The 19,171-nt window shown below is 47.0% G+C and overlaps 1 protein-coding gene across 8 annotated transcripts in view; it reads left to right on the top strand.

Annotated features, from left to right (window-relative positions):
* Positions 1 to 19,171, top strand: part of LOC137562355 (PC-esterase domain-containing protein 1A-like) — a 101,698-nt gene that overhangs the window by 47,857 nt on the left and 34,670 nt on the right. For 4 of the 8 annotated variants that reach the window (XM_068273699.1, XM_068273692.1, XM_068273702.1 and 1 more), the window contains exons 4-9: positions 1,000 to 1,232; positions 3,814 to 3,988; positions 9,830 to 10,085; positions 12,325 to 12,426; positions 16,366 to 16,467; positions 18,140 to 18,241. In XM_068273699.1, coding sequence (XP_068129800.1) covers positions 1,000 to 1,232; positions 3,814 to 3,988; positions 9,830 to 10,085; positions 12,325 to 12,426; positions 16,366 to 16,467; positions 18,140 to 18,241 — 970 coding nt within the window. The remainder of the gene's footprint in view (positions 1 to 999; positions 1,233 to 3,813; positions 3,989 to 9,829; positions 10,086 to 12,324; positions 12,427 to 16,365; positions 16,468 to 18,139; positions 18,242 to 19,171) is intronic. The other 4 variants (XM_068273714.1, XM_068273705.1, XM_068273696.1 and 1 more) reach the window with 3 other exon arrangements.

Here is a 19,171-nt window from a genome sequence, read left to right on the forward strand (position 1 = left end):
AAATACTAAATAATAATAATAATAATCAGATTTAAGAAAAAGCCAGGAGTCCCCCATGAGGAGATGGACTAGTCCAAAACATCAGTGTAGTTTTAATGTGCGTATGTGTATATAGGCACACCAGGGAGCAGGCATACTATATTAACAATAAATATATATTTATAAATGTACCCTTTTCAGTGATGCGGTGCAATGTTTTGCGACTTTCATTGAAATGCGATGGCAGTGCCTGCTGCCATTGTTCTATTTGCGTTCGTGTCAAGTCATTGGGAGTGCGTGCAAGTCACATGACAAACATAGTGCCAAGCAATTTGCATTGCTATTTCCCATTTCCAAATTGTTCCTGTGGCTTTTTTTCTTTTCACATTGGGAAACGCAATTGTGCACACAAAACGTGCCCCACAAAACTGCATGTGGTGCTAACTGAAAAATGTGATCGCAGCGCACGGCCATTGTGATTTTCAGTGTACAGTTACTTAAAGCAGATCCGAGATGAAAAACTAACTATAACAAGTAACTTTTCTATATAACTTATCTAAAGTTTAGATAGTTTACACAGCAAATCTAGCTGCAAACAGCTTCAATAGAATATGATTATTTCTTCCTGTGATACAATGACAGCAGCCATGTTGTAAACATTACACAAAGGCAGGCATATCTGTATCTTCTTCACCTTCTGCACCTAATCCCCCCTCCTCCCCTCTGCTTCTGAAATCTCTGGCTAGTAATACCTCCCCCTCCTCCGGCCCAGACTGAGCTCCCATGAGCCCTTGCTATTTTCTGAAAATGCCAAGGCTCTCTGAAAAACTGTGGGCGTGGCTTGTGTAATTTATAGGGAATTAGAGCATTAAAACAAAGTATTTGGCTTGAGGAACACAATTATGCAATGAGTAAAAGTTCATCTCGGATCCACTTTAACTTTATTTCTTGTGTCTGTCTGTCTCTCTGTCTGTGTGGGTGTGTTATTATTATTTTGATGTATTATTTTTTTCCTGTTAGGGGGAGGAGTCGTTCCTGAATGATGAGCTGATTGAAGGCGGGTCGTTGGATGTAATGCACAATGGGGTGACATACCGTGAAGTGCGGCAGTACTGCACCAACCACCACCTGGTGCGCTTCTACTTTCTGACCCGGGTCTACTCGGACTACGTAGAGAGCGTGCTGGCCGACTTCAAGAAGGGGCCCCAACCCGACGTCCTGCTCATCAGCTCTTGCATCTGGGACCTGCTCAGGTAAAGGGGAATGTGTATAGCGTTATCGGTCTCTCAGTGCACCAGCACGTCCGCCAGCACTTCACTGGGCTGCTAAAGCGATCCTGACTATTGCGACAATCACCAGTTACCTAAATAACGGATTGCTTGGTCATCGATTATCTCAAGGACCATCTCTACCAACAAACACTAAAGGTGGCCATATATCTTACGATGATGGACAGATACGACCAAGAGACAGATCTCTCTCTAATTAAATCTGATAAAGGAGATCTGTCAGCTGCCCATTCACCGCAGTCCATTTCCCGGTGAAATTGATCAGGGATCGGCCGCCCCGACTCTGTCCCCTAATGATATATGTCCCTCCGGTGACCATTGTAAAGTATACATAACCTGTTCACGCTCTGGGCTTGGCCACGAGGGAATCTGTGGCCAACCCGTCAGGTGATTGATCCTTCCAGTCGGTGTCCTGATTTATTTATTTTAAAGCGGATCCGAGATGAAAAACTAACTATAACAAGTAACTTGTCTATCTTATCTAAAGTTTAGATAGTTTACACAACAAATCTAGCTGCAAACAGCTTCAACAGTATATGATTATTCCCGTGATACAATGAGGGCAGCCATGTTCTGTTTGTCACATTGTCACAGGCTGAGGGCTGGTGATGCCATCAGCTTGCCTGTGTGTAAATTCAATCCTCTCTCCTCCTCCCCTGAAATCTCTGGCTAGTAACCTCCTCCTGCTCTTCCTGTCCAGACTGAGCTCCCATAAGCCCTTGCTACAGTGCCAAGGCACTGTGAAAAGCTGTGGGTGAGGCTGGTTTAGTTTATAGGGAATTAGAAGTATTTGGCTTGAGAAATGCCCTATAAACTATATGAAAGGAACACAATTATGCAATGAGTAAAAGTTTATCTCGGATCCACTTTAAGTATTTATATTGCGCAGCGCTGTGTGGAATACATTGTCTTGTCCTGATAAAGGAAAATGACAGGACGGGGATAGCGAGCCGTCATACACTTGTGTACGTTGTCTCTCCTGTCCCATCCGTTGCTTTCGGCTGGCTGATTGGTCGTTTACACAAATGTGTGTGTTATGTGCTGGGAAACCTCAGCCGTTCCCAATCAGAGGCAATCCTTACCTCTCCAGAAGAATCAAACCAGTACTACGGGAATAGATTTCATTCGAGCACATTAGCAAGACAGAATGACGATTCCAGTAAACTGGCTTGATTCTTGAGGTGAGGGTCGCCTCGCCTTCATTGTATGAATTCTATAGTTTGCTCATTTAAATACTGGGCACCTCCACTATTCAATGGTGGTGGTCATTTTTAACCTCTTGACGACCAGCTAACGCAGATTGGCGTAAACTGGTCGTCTGCGGGTTTCCATTCACGGAGGCTGTCTCCGTGAACAGCCGGAGAGCCGCCGACCGCGGCTCGCCGGCAAAATGTAAACACGCGGGGATTTCGCGGGGAAGAAATCCCCGCTGTTTACATCATACGGCGCTGCTGCGCAGCAGCGCCGTAAGGCAGATCGGCGATCCCCGGCCTCTGATTGGCCGGGGATCGCCGGCATATGATAGGCTGAAGCCTATCCTTCAATGCGCAGGACGGATATCCGTCCTGCGCAGCTCAGATGGGAAGGGAGAGGGACGGAGCGCCGAAAACGCTGCGGAGGGGGGCTTTGAAGAGCCCCCCCCCCCGCAAAGCGCAGAGAGCCGGCGGCGATCAGACCCCCCCCCCCCCCAGCAGGACATCCCCCTAGTGGGGAAAAAAGGGGTTAAGTCTGATCGCCCTGCCTCATTCCTGATCTGTGCTGCGGGCTGGAGAGCCCACGCAGCACAGATCAGACAGAAATTTACTGGTCGGCAAGTGGTTAAGGGAACGCAGGGAGAAGCATGTGATCAATTTGGTCAGGTGATTGATATGCAAGTCTCCGATTTGCTAGTCATAAGCATGTGATATAGCGGGATGTGATCACAGCCAATCAGAGCTTTGCAAATCTATCAGCTGATCAAACAAATCCCATGCTTCTCCAGGAGTTCTCCTAGACATGTCCATCACTACCTGTCAGTATTGTCAGCTTAGACCTTCCTTGGCGAGCGACCGTCCAGTTCCTGTGAACAGACAGGGAGAGTGGGGCGGGGACGGGCAATTCCCTGAAGGAAACAGTGGTTGTTGCAAGTATTTGTAACCTACCCTTGTGAGTATATATATATATTTTCAGCAATTACATCTACACCCCACCACAACGCATATTGCACAATTGGGCTTCTGGTCCCTCCTTTTCACTCCTCGATATTCTTGGGTTATAAAGACCACAGGAACCATCGTCCTACCCAGCTGGTGAAGTAATTCTGTCCCAATCAATGGCCAATGTGGTCATTCTGACTGGAACGTCTATCAATTGGGAGAGCTGTGTACATACATCTAATATATGTAATAGGGCTAGGCCAGGAAATCCATGTGAGCTTGCAGTCTATGGGTAGACACAACTTGTATGAGAAATCACATCCAGGGTGAGGGCTCTCGGTTATGTGACTAGACAAGACAGTCCTCTGTATTCCACAACAACAATGCTCAGAGCCATGTCTCTCCTGCAGGTACAACGACTATGACCTGTCGGCGTACAAGAGAAACCTGGACTGCCTTTTCCAGCGGCTCCCCCAGGTCCTGAGTCCAGAGTGCCTGGTGATTTGGAACATGACTATGCCGACCGGCTTTAAGCCTGACGAGGATCTGGTGGGGACCTTAACCTCTGAACTCTCCTACCAAGAGGTGAGCGTTGTACTGCTATCAATGCCATCTCTCCACTGGTTCCCCTGCACCCTACCTTCAAGGGGACCTGTCCACATCCAGACATCATGATGTTACTAATGCAAGTTTTCCCTGTCCGTTACGTGTGTGTGTCTTGGTTACGTTAGAGTGGCGGAATTGTGTACGGGTTAAGGGCTCTGCCTTTGACATGGGAGGCTAGGGTCAGTACCTATTCAGTAAGAAGTGCTTGGGCAAGACTTCCTAAAACTACAGGGAGGTCCCTTGAGCGCGCCTTTAGTGGCTGCAGTTTTTGAGCGCTTGGAATCCAACAGGAGAAAAGCGCTATACAAATGTTAGGATTATTATTATTACTTGCAGTGGAGGTCTGGGTAAAGTTGTCTGCATCCACAACCCTTCTGTTGCAGCCTGATGGGAGCTTTTGTCTTTTAGTACCTTAACCTCCTTGCCGGTTATCCCGAGCTCAGCTCGGGGTAACCTGCGCAGGAGGATTTCTCAGGCCCCGCTGGGCCGATTTTATTCAGCCGCGTGTGCTACCTGATCACCGCCGCAGTGCGGCGATCCGCCGCGTGCAGCGGCGAAAGAGGGTCCCCCCAGCGCAGCCGGAACAAATAGTTCCGGCCAGCGCTAAGGGCTGGATCGGAGGCGGCTGACATCAGGACGTCGGCTGACGTCCATGACGTCACTCCGCTCGTCGCCTTGGCGACGAGGAAAGCGAAACAAGGAAGGCCGCTCATTGCGGGCTTCCTTGTTACTGAAGTACGCATACGGAGCGCCCTCTAGTGGGCTTTCATGCAGTTCAGTTGGCTGCATGTAATAGTTTTGTTTTTTTTTAATAAAAAAAAAAACCTCCCGCAGCCGCCCTGGCGATCTTAATAGAACGCCAGGTAGGTTAAAGTGAACCTCCAGGCTAAAAATCTACTCGGCAGCACTGAAAAGGCTCAGTGTTAACAGTTTCACAGCATCAGAACTTTGTTTTTCTTACCCAAGCCTCATTTTTAGCTGCACAGAAGAAAACTGCCCGGGCATTTTTCCCCTGATGCTGTGCAAAGCATGATCGGATTTCTGATGTTGTTGTCGTCATCATTGCCTAGCGCGTGCAGCTGTGAGGGGGATCAGGACACAGGACAGTTGGAAGTGTGTCCCATGCCCCCTGTCACCTTCCAACCAAAAAGCTAGCTGCCCTCATGAAATCACAAACATTTGCCTGTTCTTTTAAAACAGGGTGGGTAAGACATTGTATTACCTATCTATTTTAACCTCCCTGGCGGTAAGCCCGAGCTGAGCTCGGGCTATGCCGCGCAGGAGGATTTCTCAGGGTCTGCTGGGGCAATTCGCCCCATTCAAAGTGCTGTGCGCGCAGCCAGCACTTTGCTAGCCGCGCGCACAGCTCGATCGCCGCCGCTCTGCGGCGATCGCCCGCACGCAGCGGCTGAAGAGGGCCCCCCCCCCCCGCCAGAGCCCTGCGCTGCCCGGATCAATGAGTTCCGGGCAGCGCTATGTGCTGGATCGAGTGCGCAGGACGTCGACTGACGTCCATGACGTCATGCCGATCGTCGCCATGGCGACAGGAGAAGCCAAACAGGGGAACGCGTTATATACGCGTTCCCCTGTTTGCTATTGATGCCGGCGACGATCGCACTAGAGGGCCACATGCGCCCTCTAGTGGTGTTTCATGTAGCTACCACTCTGGTAAAAATAAATAAAAAAAAACACGTTTTTTGCCCATTTTCAAAAATAAATTAACCGCCAGGGAGGTTAAATAACCTAACTAATGTAACTTAATGACAGTATGTTTGTTTAGGCTGAAGTTCCCCTTAAAAAGTGGGATGAAACTCAAAGTTCAACTCTTCAGAATTCTTCAGAAATCACATGTGCATAAGTATTCACGGCCTTTGCCATGAAGCTCAAAATTGAGCTCAGGCGCATCCTGATCATCATGAAATGTTAGCTGAACTGGAGTCCTCCTATGGTAAATTCAGTTTATTGGACATGGTTTGGAAAGGCACACACCTGTCTATATAAGGGGAAAAACCCATTTAATCCATTTTGGAACAAGGACTGTGATAAACGTTAAAGTAAATTGGGGTGAGGAAAGCTTTTTACATTGGGCAAACACTGACTCATTTTATAAATGTATATTGCAAAATATAAGCCATTTTTATCCATTATTTGCATTCAGTAAAGACCCTATAGTGTGTAGCAGTGGCATTCTGCAGTCCCCTTAGTAATTCATGTAATGGTGACTGTTAGAATTTAAGTATGATATGCTTTGGAGGCCTCAGTTACTTTACCTAACTGGTTTAGTGAAAGGACTTGCTTGGCAGAGTCTCTTTAAGGAGAATTTCTCTTAGAGAATAATAGAGATATTTCTAGAAGCACTGTAGAACATTGTGCTGTGACTCCCCAAGGCCGTAGAATAGAGATCATGCTCAAGATGTACAGACTTGAAATGGAATTTTCCAGGGCATGCGCAGTAAAGGCTGTGCTTGCCACGCTATCACGTGTTATTATCAGCCAATAGCAGGCGATGGGGTATGGATTCATCCCTGCTGGATGATGTCACATTGAACTCTTTAGAGGCTAGTATAAAACAGCCAATGGGCTCCAGAGAGCCACTTCTGACTTCCAACTTTCTCTAACTCTCCACTGATGGACCTCAGCAGGTTGGGGATGCTGAAAGAAGCCCCAGGTAAGAAAGTCAGCTCCGCCCCCTCAGCTCAGGTTTTTTTTAAATTAAACTAAAACAAGTGCTGAGAAATGCCACTACCGTGTTTCTCCAAAAATAAGACACTGTCTTACTGTATAATAATGTTTCCTCCAAAAGATGTGCTAGGGCTTATTTTTGGGGATGTCTTATATTTGAAGGGGTATGTTTTTGTATGTTAGTGTATGAGGTGTGTGGGGACGCTACTGTAGTGTATGGGCATACACTATACCATCTACAACAAACAGAGAAAAGGAAGTCCCTTGGATTGCTCGTTCTGCACTGTCACTACTGTACTGGAAGATAGGGAGTGATAGAGAGGGGCAGGTATATGTTACTCCTGTGGGGAAGCGGGAGGAGTGATTTGGATTGGTAACCAGGGATGTAGGTTAGGTTAAAGTAATGCCACTATTCAGTGGCATGTTGAATCTGCATAGGGGAACGGGGAGAGCGAAAAAGATACTCAGTGTGTGTTTGTAATCCCTGGCAAGTCTGCCAGGGAATTATCTCACCTCTGACAGTTGCTGACTAGCCAATAGAGGTCTGTCACTGTAAAGTTGGCCATACACTGGCCCGATTTCCCGCCGATCGACAGCAGATTCGATCACTGGAATAGAATCTGCTGTCAAATAGTTTGCGCTAAACGCACTGGACCATTTGATTTCCTCCTGATATCAATCGGCCCGTCGATCGCGCCGTGCGGGAAATTACCGTTGATCGCCCGCGGGTTGGGATCGCGTCGCTTGCGGCGTACAATTCGGGACATTTCGACGCATGTATACATTACCTGAGGCTGGCTCCCGGGCATCCCGTCCGTCACTGCTCCCGTCATGGCACCTCCGGCATCCTCGTATAACTTCCGCTGTCATGCCAGTGACAGCGGAAGTACAACTAGAGGGCGCTCTATTTGAACTTCCGCTGTCACTGGTGTGATAGCGTAAGTTATATGCGGATGCCGGAGGTGCCACATGACGGGGACATCACGCCCAGGAGCCAGCCTCAGGTAATGTATGCTGGGGGGGGAGGGGACAGGCGGCAGCAGCAGCTCAGCAGATTGTTAATCGGTTTCAGGCTGAAATCGATTCACAATCTGTTTGCAGTAAAGGCAGCCATACGATCCCTCTCTGATCAGATTCGATCAGAGAGGGATCTGTCTGTTGGTCGATCTGATCGCAAATCGACCAGTGTATGGCCACCTTAAAGGCATTTGTCCATCTTTGCGCTCATCTTGATCAGTCCTGGTCAGACAGTAGCAGTGAAAGGCACCCCACTGAGCCGCTGCTGATTAGATGAAAGAGTTGAGGAGGAGGAGGCAATCCATGCATGAATGAAATACGGAAGAGTCCGTCTTAATTGGTGGGCATGTGTAAACAGGAAGAAGCAGACTGCAGCAGTAGGACAGATAGTTACAGCTAGGTCTTATTTTTGGAGGATGTTTTATTTTAGGGGAAAGACGGTATCAGCCGGCTGGTGCTGATGGGATATTCATCCCCCACACCCCCATTCACTTGGTCTCTGCTACATGACTTCTAACAGCCAGTATGCCTTTGTGCACAGCTGCTGACCTCTCCGTTACATCATATGCTGGTCACACACGGGCAGATTTTTATTACATGAACTGAATGTCTCTCAACAGCGCAATTTTTTTTTTTTTACATAAGTATATGTGCAAAGATGCTCCACTGTAATTTTTTAAACATCAGTTCAGGTGACCTTCATGCTGTCAATATTAAAAATCACAATATCAATTTGCTGCACATGGCAGAATGTTTTTAAATCTAGTGAAACACAGTGAAGTTTCTCTGATGATCGCTGGTTCATTACACGGATCCGACTTGTATCTGCTAGAACAGTCTGCTAGTGTGTGGACAGTATTAGGCCCGGTTCACACTTGCGGTGGCCCTCCGGAATCGCCGTGCCGGAGCCGCACCGCCTGCAGAACGGACGGAACGGACGCACGGCATAGCAATTAAAGCCTATGCGTCCGTTCACATGGGTCCGTTCTGCAGAACCGGACCGGATCCGGGCCGGATCCGGACTCCGGCCTCCGTTCCAACATGCGCTATTTTTTCATCCGGCCCCTCCGGCAGCCGTATCCGGGGCAGAGCCAGACTGCACCATCCGGCCAATACAAACAAATGGGAACCGGAGGCCGCACAACACACTGGCTGAGAAATCCGGATCTTCTACCCCACTTCCTATGCGGATTTTTGCGGCGATATTGGCTGGGGACACATGGGCAAAGCATTTTGGAGTGGAGCAGCACGAGCTGGAGGTGTTGGCAGGATGTTGGCAGCATGTCGGAGGTGGAGGTGAGTGCTAAACAGCAGAGGGCCTGATTCCACAGGTCCCCCTTCTGCTGACCTCCCAGACCCCAACATTTTTTTTTTTTTTTTTACGTATATTTTGCCAAACGGATCCGGATCGCATCCTGATTACCACCTGATGCAACCTGACCGGATCCGGATCGGATCCGGATCAGAACCGTACGGTTCCGATCCGGATCCGGTCCGGATCCGGTCAGGTCATCCGGTCCGTTTGGCAAACAACCGCTAATGTGAACCGGGCCTTAGTCAGGCAGAAGAGACAGTGAAGAGGGGGATCCTAGTGTCAGCTCAGCCTGATCGGGTCCGTGCTGCTGGGCAAACCATCTGAGACTGCGCAGTAGATTGAACTCTGACAAAACCCCAGTGAGTCCATGCTACTGCACAGGAACAATGTGACCTCGCTTCAGGAGTCCCCTGCTCTCTAATGGCTTGGTGGGGGATCCAGAGAGAGGCTTCCCCCTCCGGAGGTAAGTATGTCATTTTTTTTTCTATTCCTAAATCTCACACATTTGGCTTTAAGGCCAGGTCCACACATGTCCAGATCGGATCCGTTTCAAACATTCGATTTGTTGTTTTCCCTCCGCTTTTCCTCTATAATGTATTTGCAGCATACGTTTCCAGTCCGTGGAAATGTATGCCCTGGTATCCGTGGCTCCGTTTTTGATCAGGCCAAAAAAAAGAGCCACGGGTACGTTTTTAAAGCAAGTGTGAACCTACTCTAATTTGGGTTGTTTGGGGGTTTGTCCGGGATGGCAGAGAGATATTTTATTTATTGTTGATACATCGGTATATTTTCTTCCCATGAAACAGTACACACGCCAGTGCTCAGGCCTCAACATGCGCTGGGACATCATCAAAGGCAACTTCTACAGCGCCAGCCTGGCCGACTTTTACAAGGTGGACGTGCTGGACATGCACTATCACTTCCGGCTCGAGCTCAACACCCGATGCAAGGACTTCGTCCACTGGAACCCGGTGGCCCACCGGAAGTATTCCCACATCTTGCTGAATCACATCGCTCAGGCCTGGGGGGTGGAGCCACCAAAGGCACCCATAACACTGAAAAGTGAGTTTTGCCTTTTTTTTGCATGCTTGGTTTACTCCCACAATTATAGATGAGATACAGGCTAGACGGCTCCCAGAAGCCTAGTCGCTGGTGCCTGGCTGGAGTTGTGTTTTATAGATTCTGGATGTTTGATGTCCTCCACCGAAGTAAAGTTGCCCATACATCTAGCGATTTTCTGGCTCAATATGCCATCTGATTACATAATTATATTGTATCAGATGAAAATCTGTGCCCTAACATGTCCCCCCGATTGATGATTTGATTGATTTCAAGCAGATTGTACACGCTGTAAAATTTCAGTCGAAAGTGCTTGATCAGATACGTGGTGGTATCAGTGTTCGATATCGCAACAACCGGCATACAGGCGACTGATGGCTATCCCCCGCCCGCCACGGTGCTGCTGCTCTAAAAAGTCTCCATTCCCGCTGGCGCGACTCCCGGCATCACCCGCTGTCACCACTGTTGCGGCAAGTACCTGTACAGCAGCGGTACGGTGACAGCGGTGGACACTGGAAGTTGTGCTGGCGGACAGGTGTGAATTTTCGGAGCGTGGGTTCCAGGGGGACGGGGACAGCCTTTTACACTTGGGGCAGGCGGCGGCGCTAGCCCAGTTTTATGCTGAAATCTATCAGGAATCTGCTCGTGGTGTACGGGCAGGCAACAGAACTCTCTCCAATCAGATTGCATCAGAGAGATATCGGTCTCATGGTCGGTCTGCCCGTACATCGCTAGATGGACAGGCACCTGATCGGCTCAAACACATTACAAGCGCTTTTCTGAGTGCTTTTTAGCCATCAGCTCTTTCTGAGAGCTTTTTTTAAAAAAATGCACCCATTGACTTAAGGTAGCCATACAACTAGATTCTAGCAATTCAGATTCCATCAACAAAGCGATCAACTTTATTGGGGAATCGACTTCAGTATAGTTGATTGAAAGTCGATCAATTAGTGACCCGCACACTACAAGCGATTAACCTTCACTAATCGGTCTGACCAATGTAGTGTCTCCATTCTCTTAATGTAAAAATCGATGGAACGATATGTGAACAGTAGCGGATTCCTGTGCGATCGACCGACATCTTGCACCCTGCTCGATCGAGTAAGCTGGTTGATTGGACTTATCGGCCACTCTTCATCGATTGGGAATTCTGTACCACACTTGATTCCCTCTCGATTCTGTAAAATGATTGAATCGAATAGTCGATCGCACAACCAAATCGCTAGATGTATGGCTACCTTCATTAACACCACGGTAAAATCGCACAATTTAACAGTGATCACAATTTTACTGGGATTATACCGCTATTTTAATGTAAGTCAATGGGAGCGTTTTTTAAAAAGCTCTTAGGTAGCGCTGATGGCTAAAAAGCGCTCAGAAAAGCACTTATAGTGTGTCTGAGCCCTAATAGTTCATCACAAGCACAGGTTTTTTTACACATTAAGCTGAAAATTTAAAAAGATTTGATACATACCTTGGGCTTCCTCCAGCCCCATCTGCTCTGATCGATCCCACGCCGCCATCCAGCGCTGCCCGCAGCTACAAGAACCGGGTCCCGTCACTTCTGTCAGTCGGAGCCAGTCTAAGCGTAAGGGAAGTGCGCTGTTTGCGTATCTCTGCAGCAGCCACTGGAGAGATGCGTAGAGGGCGCACTTCTCCTGCGTAGCCCGGCTCCGATGACGTCAGTGACGGGAGCCGGTTCTTGTAGATGCAGGCAGCGGAGGACGGCGGCGTGGGAGTGATCCGTGCGTATGGGGCTGGAGGAAGCTCCAGGTATGTATCAAATCTTTTTAATTTTCCAGCTCTGAGTCCCTTTAATCATGTATTCAGAATGTATCATGTGGATGAGAGCGGGATTAAGGAAGCGAGCTGTAGCCAGCTCCGTCGGTGGTTTAGGCATCTCTTGGGGGGTTGGGTTGGAAGATTCTTCGGTTATCCTCACCTTTTCCTCTCACTAATTTTTTTTTTTATTTCACAGTACTTTCGTGCACCCTCATTTTCGGGACCTTTCTTAGGTGTCTGGTGGTTTCACTTATACACCTCTAACCTTCCTCAAGGAGACCTGATAAACACTCATTATAAAGCTTCTGCCTCCAGTTTATTTTAGCTGATCTTGTAATCCTTCTAACTAAACACTCTATAAAATGACTTCGGTCATGAACAAAATGGCTTCCAGTGGCATTGGAAGTCCCTTTATTTATATCCTGTAATAACCAGCCAGTGTCCCCCATTCCCCTCCCAGGTGAAGAGACCCAAAACGTTCCCCCTCCTGCAGGTGCCTTGAGGAACGGTTTACTTCTGCACCCACAATATGTCCGCCTGGACGGAGGCCTGTATGACTTTGGTAAGAAATTTCTCGTGTTTTTGTGGCGTGAAATGTCACTGAATGCAGCTGGTGGCCTTTGTGGCCTTGGGAGTTGTCATTGGTGGTTTTTGGCTTTGGCGTAACAGGAGTGCTGGTGGCTGTTGTGGTTTTTGGTTTTCATGTTGTTTTATTTATTTTTTTTTCATATTTTGATGACACCCATCTCATGCCAGTTATCAGACTACATAAATAGAACGGGAAATTTTGGAGATATTTATTATCTTATAATAATATTATTATTATTTTATGTCTTTCATAGTGTGATTTTACATTCTAGTTTAGGATAGAGAAATATGGTATTCTCCTCAAAGTTATGTAGAAGAGACGTTGCTTGTTTGAACCTTCACACGTCTTAATTTTTTTAAATATTTCTAAATAGACGCTCTTTATCCTGTGCACACATTTTTCTGGGTTACTTCTTGGCGGTAACCCCGAGCTAGGGTAGGAGCGGAAAACCGCAGCTCAGAGCGGTTACCCCGACCTCTGCCCGGGGTAGCAGCCGGAGCCTGTATGCAGAGCAGTGCGCACAGCGGGAGCGTTTCTACATACCTCCCGGGGGATCCTGACGTCGGACGTCATTCTTCTTCATCTCCTCCGGGGCTCCGCTTCCTCCTGGTGAGATCGCCGACTGTCAGGCAATCTCACTTTAGAGTTGCAGCGCCACCTGGAGGATGGAGGCATAACTGCAGCGCTGGAGCCAGGGAGGTGACTGATTGCAGATCTCTCTGGCAGCATGATTTTTTTCCAGGTTTTAGGGTCTGAAAGGGGACAAAAAAAATTGTACCGTTTTTAGACCGTAAAATCTAAAAAAGGCAATCTGAAGCAAACTCGCATCAGGTTGGATATATACTCAAGTTGAGGGGAGGCTCTGCATCCCATAAGACTTCCTGGTCCTCCGTCCGCCGTTTTGTTCCAGGAATGTTCCGTGTTGACCTCTTCAGGAATCCTTCAGAAGTACTTGCGTCCCGAGTACTTCCATACAGCACACTTAAAGGGGAACTTCAGCCTAAACAAACATACTGTCATTAAGTTACATTAGTTATGTTAATTAGAATAGATAGGTAATATAATCTCTTACCCACCCTGTTTTAAAAGAACAGGCAAATGTTTGTGATTCATGGGGGCAGCCATCTTTGTCATGGGGGCAGCCATCTTTTTGGTTGAAAGGAGGTGACAGGGAGCAGGAGACACAGTTCCCACTGTCCTGTGTCCTGATTACCCCTCCCAGCTGCACACGCTAGGCTTCAAATGTCAAATTCAAAATGTAAGAAAAAATGTTTTGCACCAAAACAGCAGAACGAGAGCAACAACATCAGAAATCCCATCATGCTTTGCACAGCATCAGGGGAAAAATGCCCGGGCAGTTTTCCTTCTGTGCAGCTAAAAATGAGGCTTGTATAAGAGAAACAAAGTTCTGATGCTGATAAGCTGTTAAAGAAACACCAAGCCTTTCCAGTGCTGCTGAGTCGATTTTTAGTCTGGAGGTTCACTTTAAAGAGACTCAGAGATGAAGTAACATAATAGATTTAAACATACCTGGGGCTTCCTCCAGCCCCATCCGCATAGATCGCTCCCACGCCGCCGTCCTCGGCCTTCTCTATCGCCGTTACCAGGATTTGTAACTTCCGCCAGATTTACGCATGCGCAGTGACTCCCTCTGTCTCTCCAGCGCCTGCCTTACGCCTGCGCAGTACGGAGGGAACGCACTGCGCTTGGGTCGACTGGCCCTGACTGGTCTGTTATGAGACCCGGTACCGGCAGATAGAGGCAGTGGAGGATGGCGACGTGGGAGCGATCCATGCGGATGGGGCTGGTGGAAGCCCCAGGTATATATAAATCTATTATGTTACTTCATCTCTGAGTCTCTTTAAAGAGACTCTGAAGTCTCTTAAAATTCCCCTTTTTATTTCAAAATCCTGTGTAACATCCTTCCCCTAACTAAAACATACTGCATCCCAGCGGCTGGAATCTAACTAACTCCCCGGGGTGCAATCCGGGCAGCGCCTCCGTGTGAGGCAGAGCTTTGAGCCATAGCTCTGCCTCTCAGCGCGTCTGTCAGCCCGGATCGCCGCCTCTCCCCCACCCCTCTCAGTCAGTCTTCCTTCACTGAGAGGGGCGGGGGAGAGGCGGAGTTGCGCACTGACAGACACGTGTAGAGGCAGAGCTACGGCTCACAGCTCTGCCTCACACGGAAGTGCACAGGGTAGCAAAATCCACGACCAAGAAAGTCATGGATTTTGCAGGGGCCGTTTGGGGGGATTTAGTTAGTGTCCAGCCACGGGGATGCAGCGTTTTAGTTAGGGGAATGATGTTACACAGGATTTTGAAATAATAAGCGGAATTTTAAGAGGCTTCAGAGTCTCTAAGTCCGGGCTTACGCATGTGCGGTACGAATACGCCCATCTTCTGAAGCCCTTGGGGATCTAAGTACTTCTGAAGGCTTCCCAGGGAGTACTGAAGACACAGCCAGTGTCTCTGGAATATCTTCCACGGGGTGGCACAGGAAGTACGGGGGGTGGCACAGGAAGTATGGGGAGTGGGGGCGGCACAGGAAGTGTGTGTGGGGGCGGCACAATAAGTACGGGAAGGACCAGGAGGGCTCTATGGTATTCTGACCCTTCCCTCTACATAGGGGGGTATCTAACCTGAAAGGATGTTTCTCACTTCAGGATTGCCTTAAAACCTCAGGTCAAAGTCGAATACAGGCGCTCCCCTACTTACAAACCGGTTACATTTCAGGGGGTTTGTAAGTAGTATGTGTGTGTAAGTTGAGTCCTGTGTTATACATAGAGAAAACGTGGATAAATGATTTACTGTCACACAACTCAGGATTTGGACATATAGTATAAACACTGTTTTTGGGTTGTGTTCAACATGTTTTAATTTGTTTTAACCACTTCACCTCTGGCCGGGTATACATGTCCAGTGTTTATAGCTGGGTGGTAGAGGCCTGCATTAGGTCAGGTACCCGCGGGTTACCCGAATTGCGGGTCAGGTTCGGGTACCTGTTTTGATTTTTATCAGGGTTCAGTTCGTGGGTCTGCGGGTGCGGGTACCAGATTCACCAAAAAAGCAGGGTGCGGGTAGTAGGGCTGCGGATCTGAAAAATTAGACCCGCGCAGGCCTCTAGCTGGGGGTGTGCGTGCACATGGGCACGTGCACCCCTGCTCTTACCCGGTGGCTTTTCCGTAGCGATGTAGAAAGACAAAAAGAAAAAACAATCGAAAGCCCCCAATAGTGTATTAGCGATGATTGGGGAAGGGAACTGAGGGTTCCCCGAACCAATCGCAATGCCCGGATTGAATGGACATGACGCCGATCAGGGGCCATGTCCATTCATAAAGACTAAGTAACAAAAAAAAAAACCCACTTCCTGGTAAATCAGGATAGTGGTCCCAGGCAGCGGCGGAGTTCCAGTGAATGACAGGGAATCCTCTAGCAGTGTTCCCCAACCCTGTCCTCCAGGCCCACCAACACTGCATGTTTTGTGGAAAGCCACAGAAATAGTTAATCAGCTCTGCTTAGCCCCTGATTACCTCACCTTTGCATGTTTGTGGTTTCCTGCAAAACATGCACTGTTGGAGGGCCTTTAGGATAGGGTTGGGGAACTCTACAGGGTCCAGAGGCTTAACTCTCCTTGGGTAAGTATTTGATTTTTGACCCGAGGTTTCCCCTTGGGGTTCTCTACAAGCGTTTGCTTCGTTTTTTAGTTATAAACCTGTATAACCTTCCTCCTGGACACATCATAAAAAGACCTATATGGCCTCGGCATCCGATTTATTGTAGATAGTAACCCTGCTCCTGCACAGAAGCCCTCAGCGCATGACTGGGCCAGAACAAAATGGCCACCAGTGTAGATAAAAGCTCTTGTTTATATCCTGATGTAACCAGCTGATGTGTCCCGCATTCTCCTCTCAGATGAAGAGGCACAAAACGTTCCCCCTCCGGCAGTTGCCTTGAGGAACATTCCATATCTGCACCCAGCATATAACAGCCCGGACGTAGGCCACTATAACTTTGGTAAGAGCTTGTGCTTTTGTGGTGTGAAATGTCGGCAAATGTGGCTGCTTGTTTCTGCAATGTTGAGATTAGTTGGTGGTGATTTTGGCTTCACCATAACTGGAGGCGCTGGTGGTGGTTGTGGTGTCCAGCTAAACAGGGCTGTGGAGTCAGCACAAAAATCGTCCGACTCCTCGGTTTATGAAACCTCAGACTCCAGGCACCCAAAATTGCTCCTAATTCTTGCCAGGGCTGTGGAGTCAGTAGAAACATCATCCAACTCTGACTTCTCAGTTTATGAAACTGTTAAGTTGAATATTGGAATGATGAGCAGACCAACTAACCAAAGTCTACGTATATTATTGAAGAATCGATATATCGAGATCATATAGCATCAGACTCGCTTCTGCCAAGGGACAAAAGCTAACATAGCATCTCATGAAATTGTGGCTACAATCCAAGCACAGCTGCAAAAATACTATTTTTAATACTTCCTCTAGACCAGTGTTTCTCAACATTTTATTCGTATTTAAAACCCTGTACTCGCCAAGTACCCCCTAGCAAAGTAAACTTTATTACAAGTACCCCTTGACAAATATATATTTAAACATAGTACATGATAATTGGTTCTAAACGATTTCCAAGCATTTACTATTGCTTTTAATTAGCTAAAACACTACTTTGGTTTTGTTTAAATAAGATTTATAATTTTCTAAAACTCTAAATTTGTTATTCTTGGTTAAGTAGATCAAGCCCGAGTACCTCCTGGGGTACACGTACCACACGTTGAGAACCTAGGTTCTAGACAAAAATTCTCTGTTGATACTCGGACGTTAGTACTTGACAGTTTTGATTAATTATAGGTGGCGAAGCATATAAGTAATATGTTTACACATTAGTAAAGGATACCAGTACTCCCCAGTAAGCAAAAATTAACACAATGATAGGATACATGATCAAGGTCTCAAAAGCCTCTCCATAGTTTTTTGACTAGCAAAAACAGATAAAATAAAAGGGAACGTCGGAGTCCATGATAACATTTTGTGAAATCCTTGAATCTCATCTTTACAAAACCACTGACTCCAGGTACCCAAAATTGCTCCAACTTCTCGCCTGCGACTCCCTAGTCTAATTCTTACCTGAGCTATGAAGTTGGTGCAAAATTCCAGGGCTGTGGAGTCGGTACAAAAATCTTCCAACTCCGACGCCTCAGTTTATGAAAACTCCGACTCCGGGTACCCAAAATTGCTCCGTCTCCTTAGTCTAATACTTACCAGGGCTGTGGATTTTGTACAAAAAATCACCTGACTCCGACTCCTCAGTTTATGAAATCACTGACTCCGGGTACCTAAAATTGCTCCGACTCCTCGACTCCAACTCAGACTCCACAGCCCTGCAAAATTGTCCTGACTCCGACTACTTAGTTTATTGAAACCACGACTCTGACTCCAGGTACCCTAAATTGCTCTAACTCCAGCACTCAGACTCCAACTCCACAGCCCTGTAGGTAACAGCTCTATCCCAATTAAAAAAAAAAAGTTAGCTTCTCCTGCCGGCTTAACCCTCCTCCCCCTTCTCCTATATAGTAAATAAGCACATGACTGGGTCAGAACAAAATGGCCGCCAGTGTAGATAAAAGCTCTTGTTTATATTCTGATGTAACCATCTGGCGTGTCGCACATTCTCCTCTCAGATGAAGAGGCACAAAACGGTCCCCCTCCGGCAGTTGCCTTGAGGAACAATCCATATCTGCACCCAGCATATAACGGGCCGGACGTAGGCCACTATTACTTTGGTAAGCGCTTCATTGTGCTTCTGTGGCGTGAAATGTCAGCAAATGCGGCTGCTTGTTTCTGCGCTCTTGAGAATAGTTGGTGGTGGTTTTTTGCTTCACCGTAACAAGCGCTGGTGGTGGTTGTGGTGTCCAGCTAACAGCTCTATCCCAATTAACATTTTAAAAAAATACTTTGGCTCCTCCTATCTGCTTAACTCTCCTCCCCCTTCTCTTTGGACGTATAGTATAAACCATGTTTGTCGGTTGTTTTCAATGTGCTTTAATATTTGTTTTAAACTACAAAGAGACACTGAAGCGAAAAAAAAATCATGATATTATGATTTGTGTGTGTAGTACAGCTAAGAAATTAAACATTAACAGCAAAGACACAAGTCTAATATTGTTTCCAGTACAGGAAGAGTTAAGCAACTCCAGTTGTTATCTCTATGCAAAAAAGCCATTAAGCTCTACGTGGAGAGGGCTGTTTTCTGACTTTTATTATCATAACTGTTATTGAGCTATTTACTTTTTCTCTGCCAGAGGAGAGGTCATTAGTTCAGACTGTTCTGAAAGTATCATTTTGAATGCTGAGTGTTGTGTAATCTGCACATATTATAGAATGATGCAATGTTAGAAAAAACACTATATACCTGAAAATAAAAATATGAGAATATTTTCTTTGCTGTTAATCTTCTAGTAATTATTCATAGTACACAACCAATTCATTATATCATAATATTTTTTTCGCTTCAGTGTCTCTTTAAGCAATTCTGTAACATGTAACAACTAAAATGTCATAGAAATCAGTAATGTATGTTTTTGTTTTTTTTACATGAAATATTGTAACTCGAGCCGTTTGTAAGTAGGGGTCCACCTGTACTTACCCGAGAGGGAAGCCTCTGGACCAGCCTTTCTCAACCTTTTTACCCTGGAGGAACCCTACAAATACTT

Source organism: Hyperolius riggenbachi, chromosome 1 (assembly GCF_040937935.1).
Source record: "Hyperolius riggenbachi isolate aHypRig1 chromosome 1, aHypRig1.pri, whole genome shotgun sequence".
In the NCBI taxonomy this organism is placed as follows: domain Eukaryota; kingdom Metazoa; phylum Chordata; class Amphibia; order Anura; family Hyperoliidae; genus Hyperolius; species Hyperolius riggenbachi.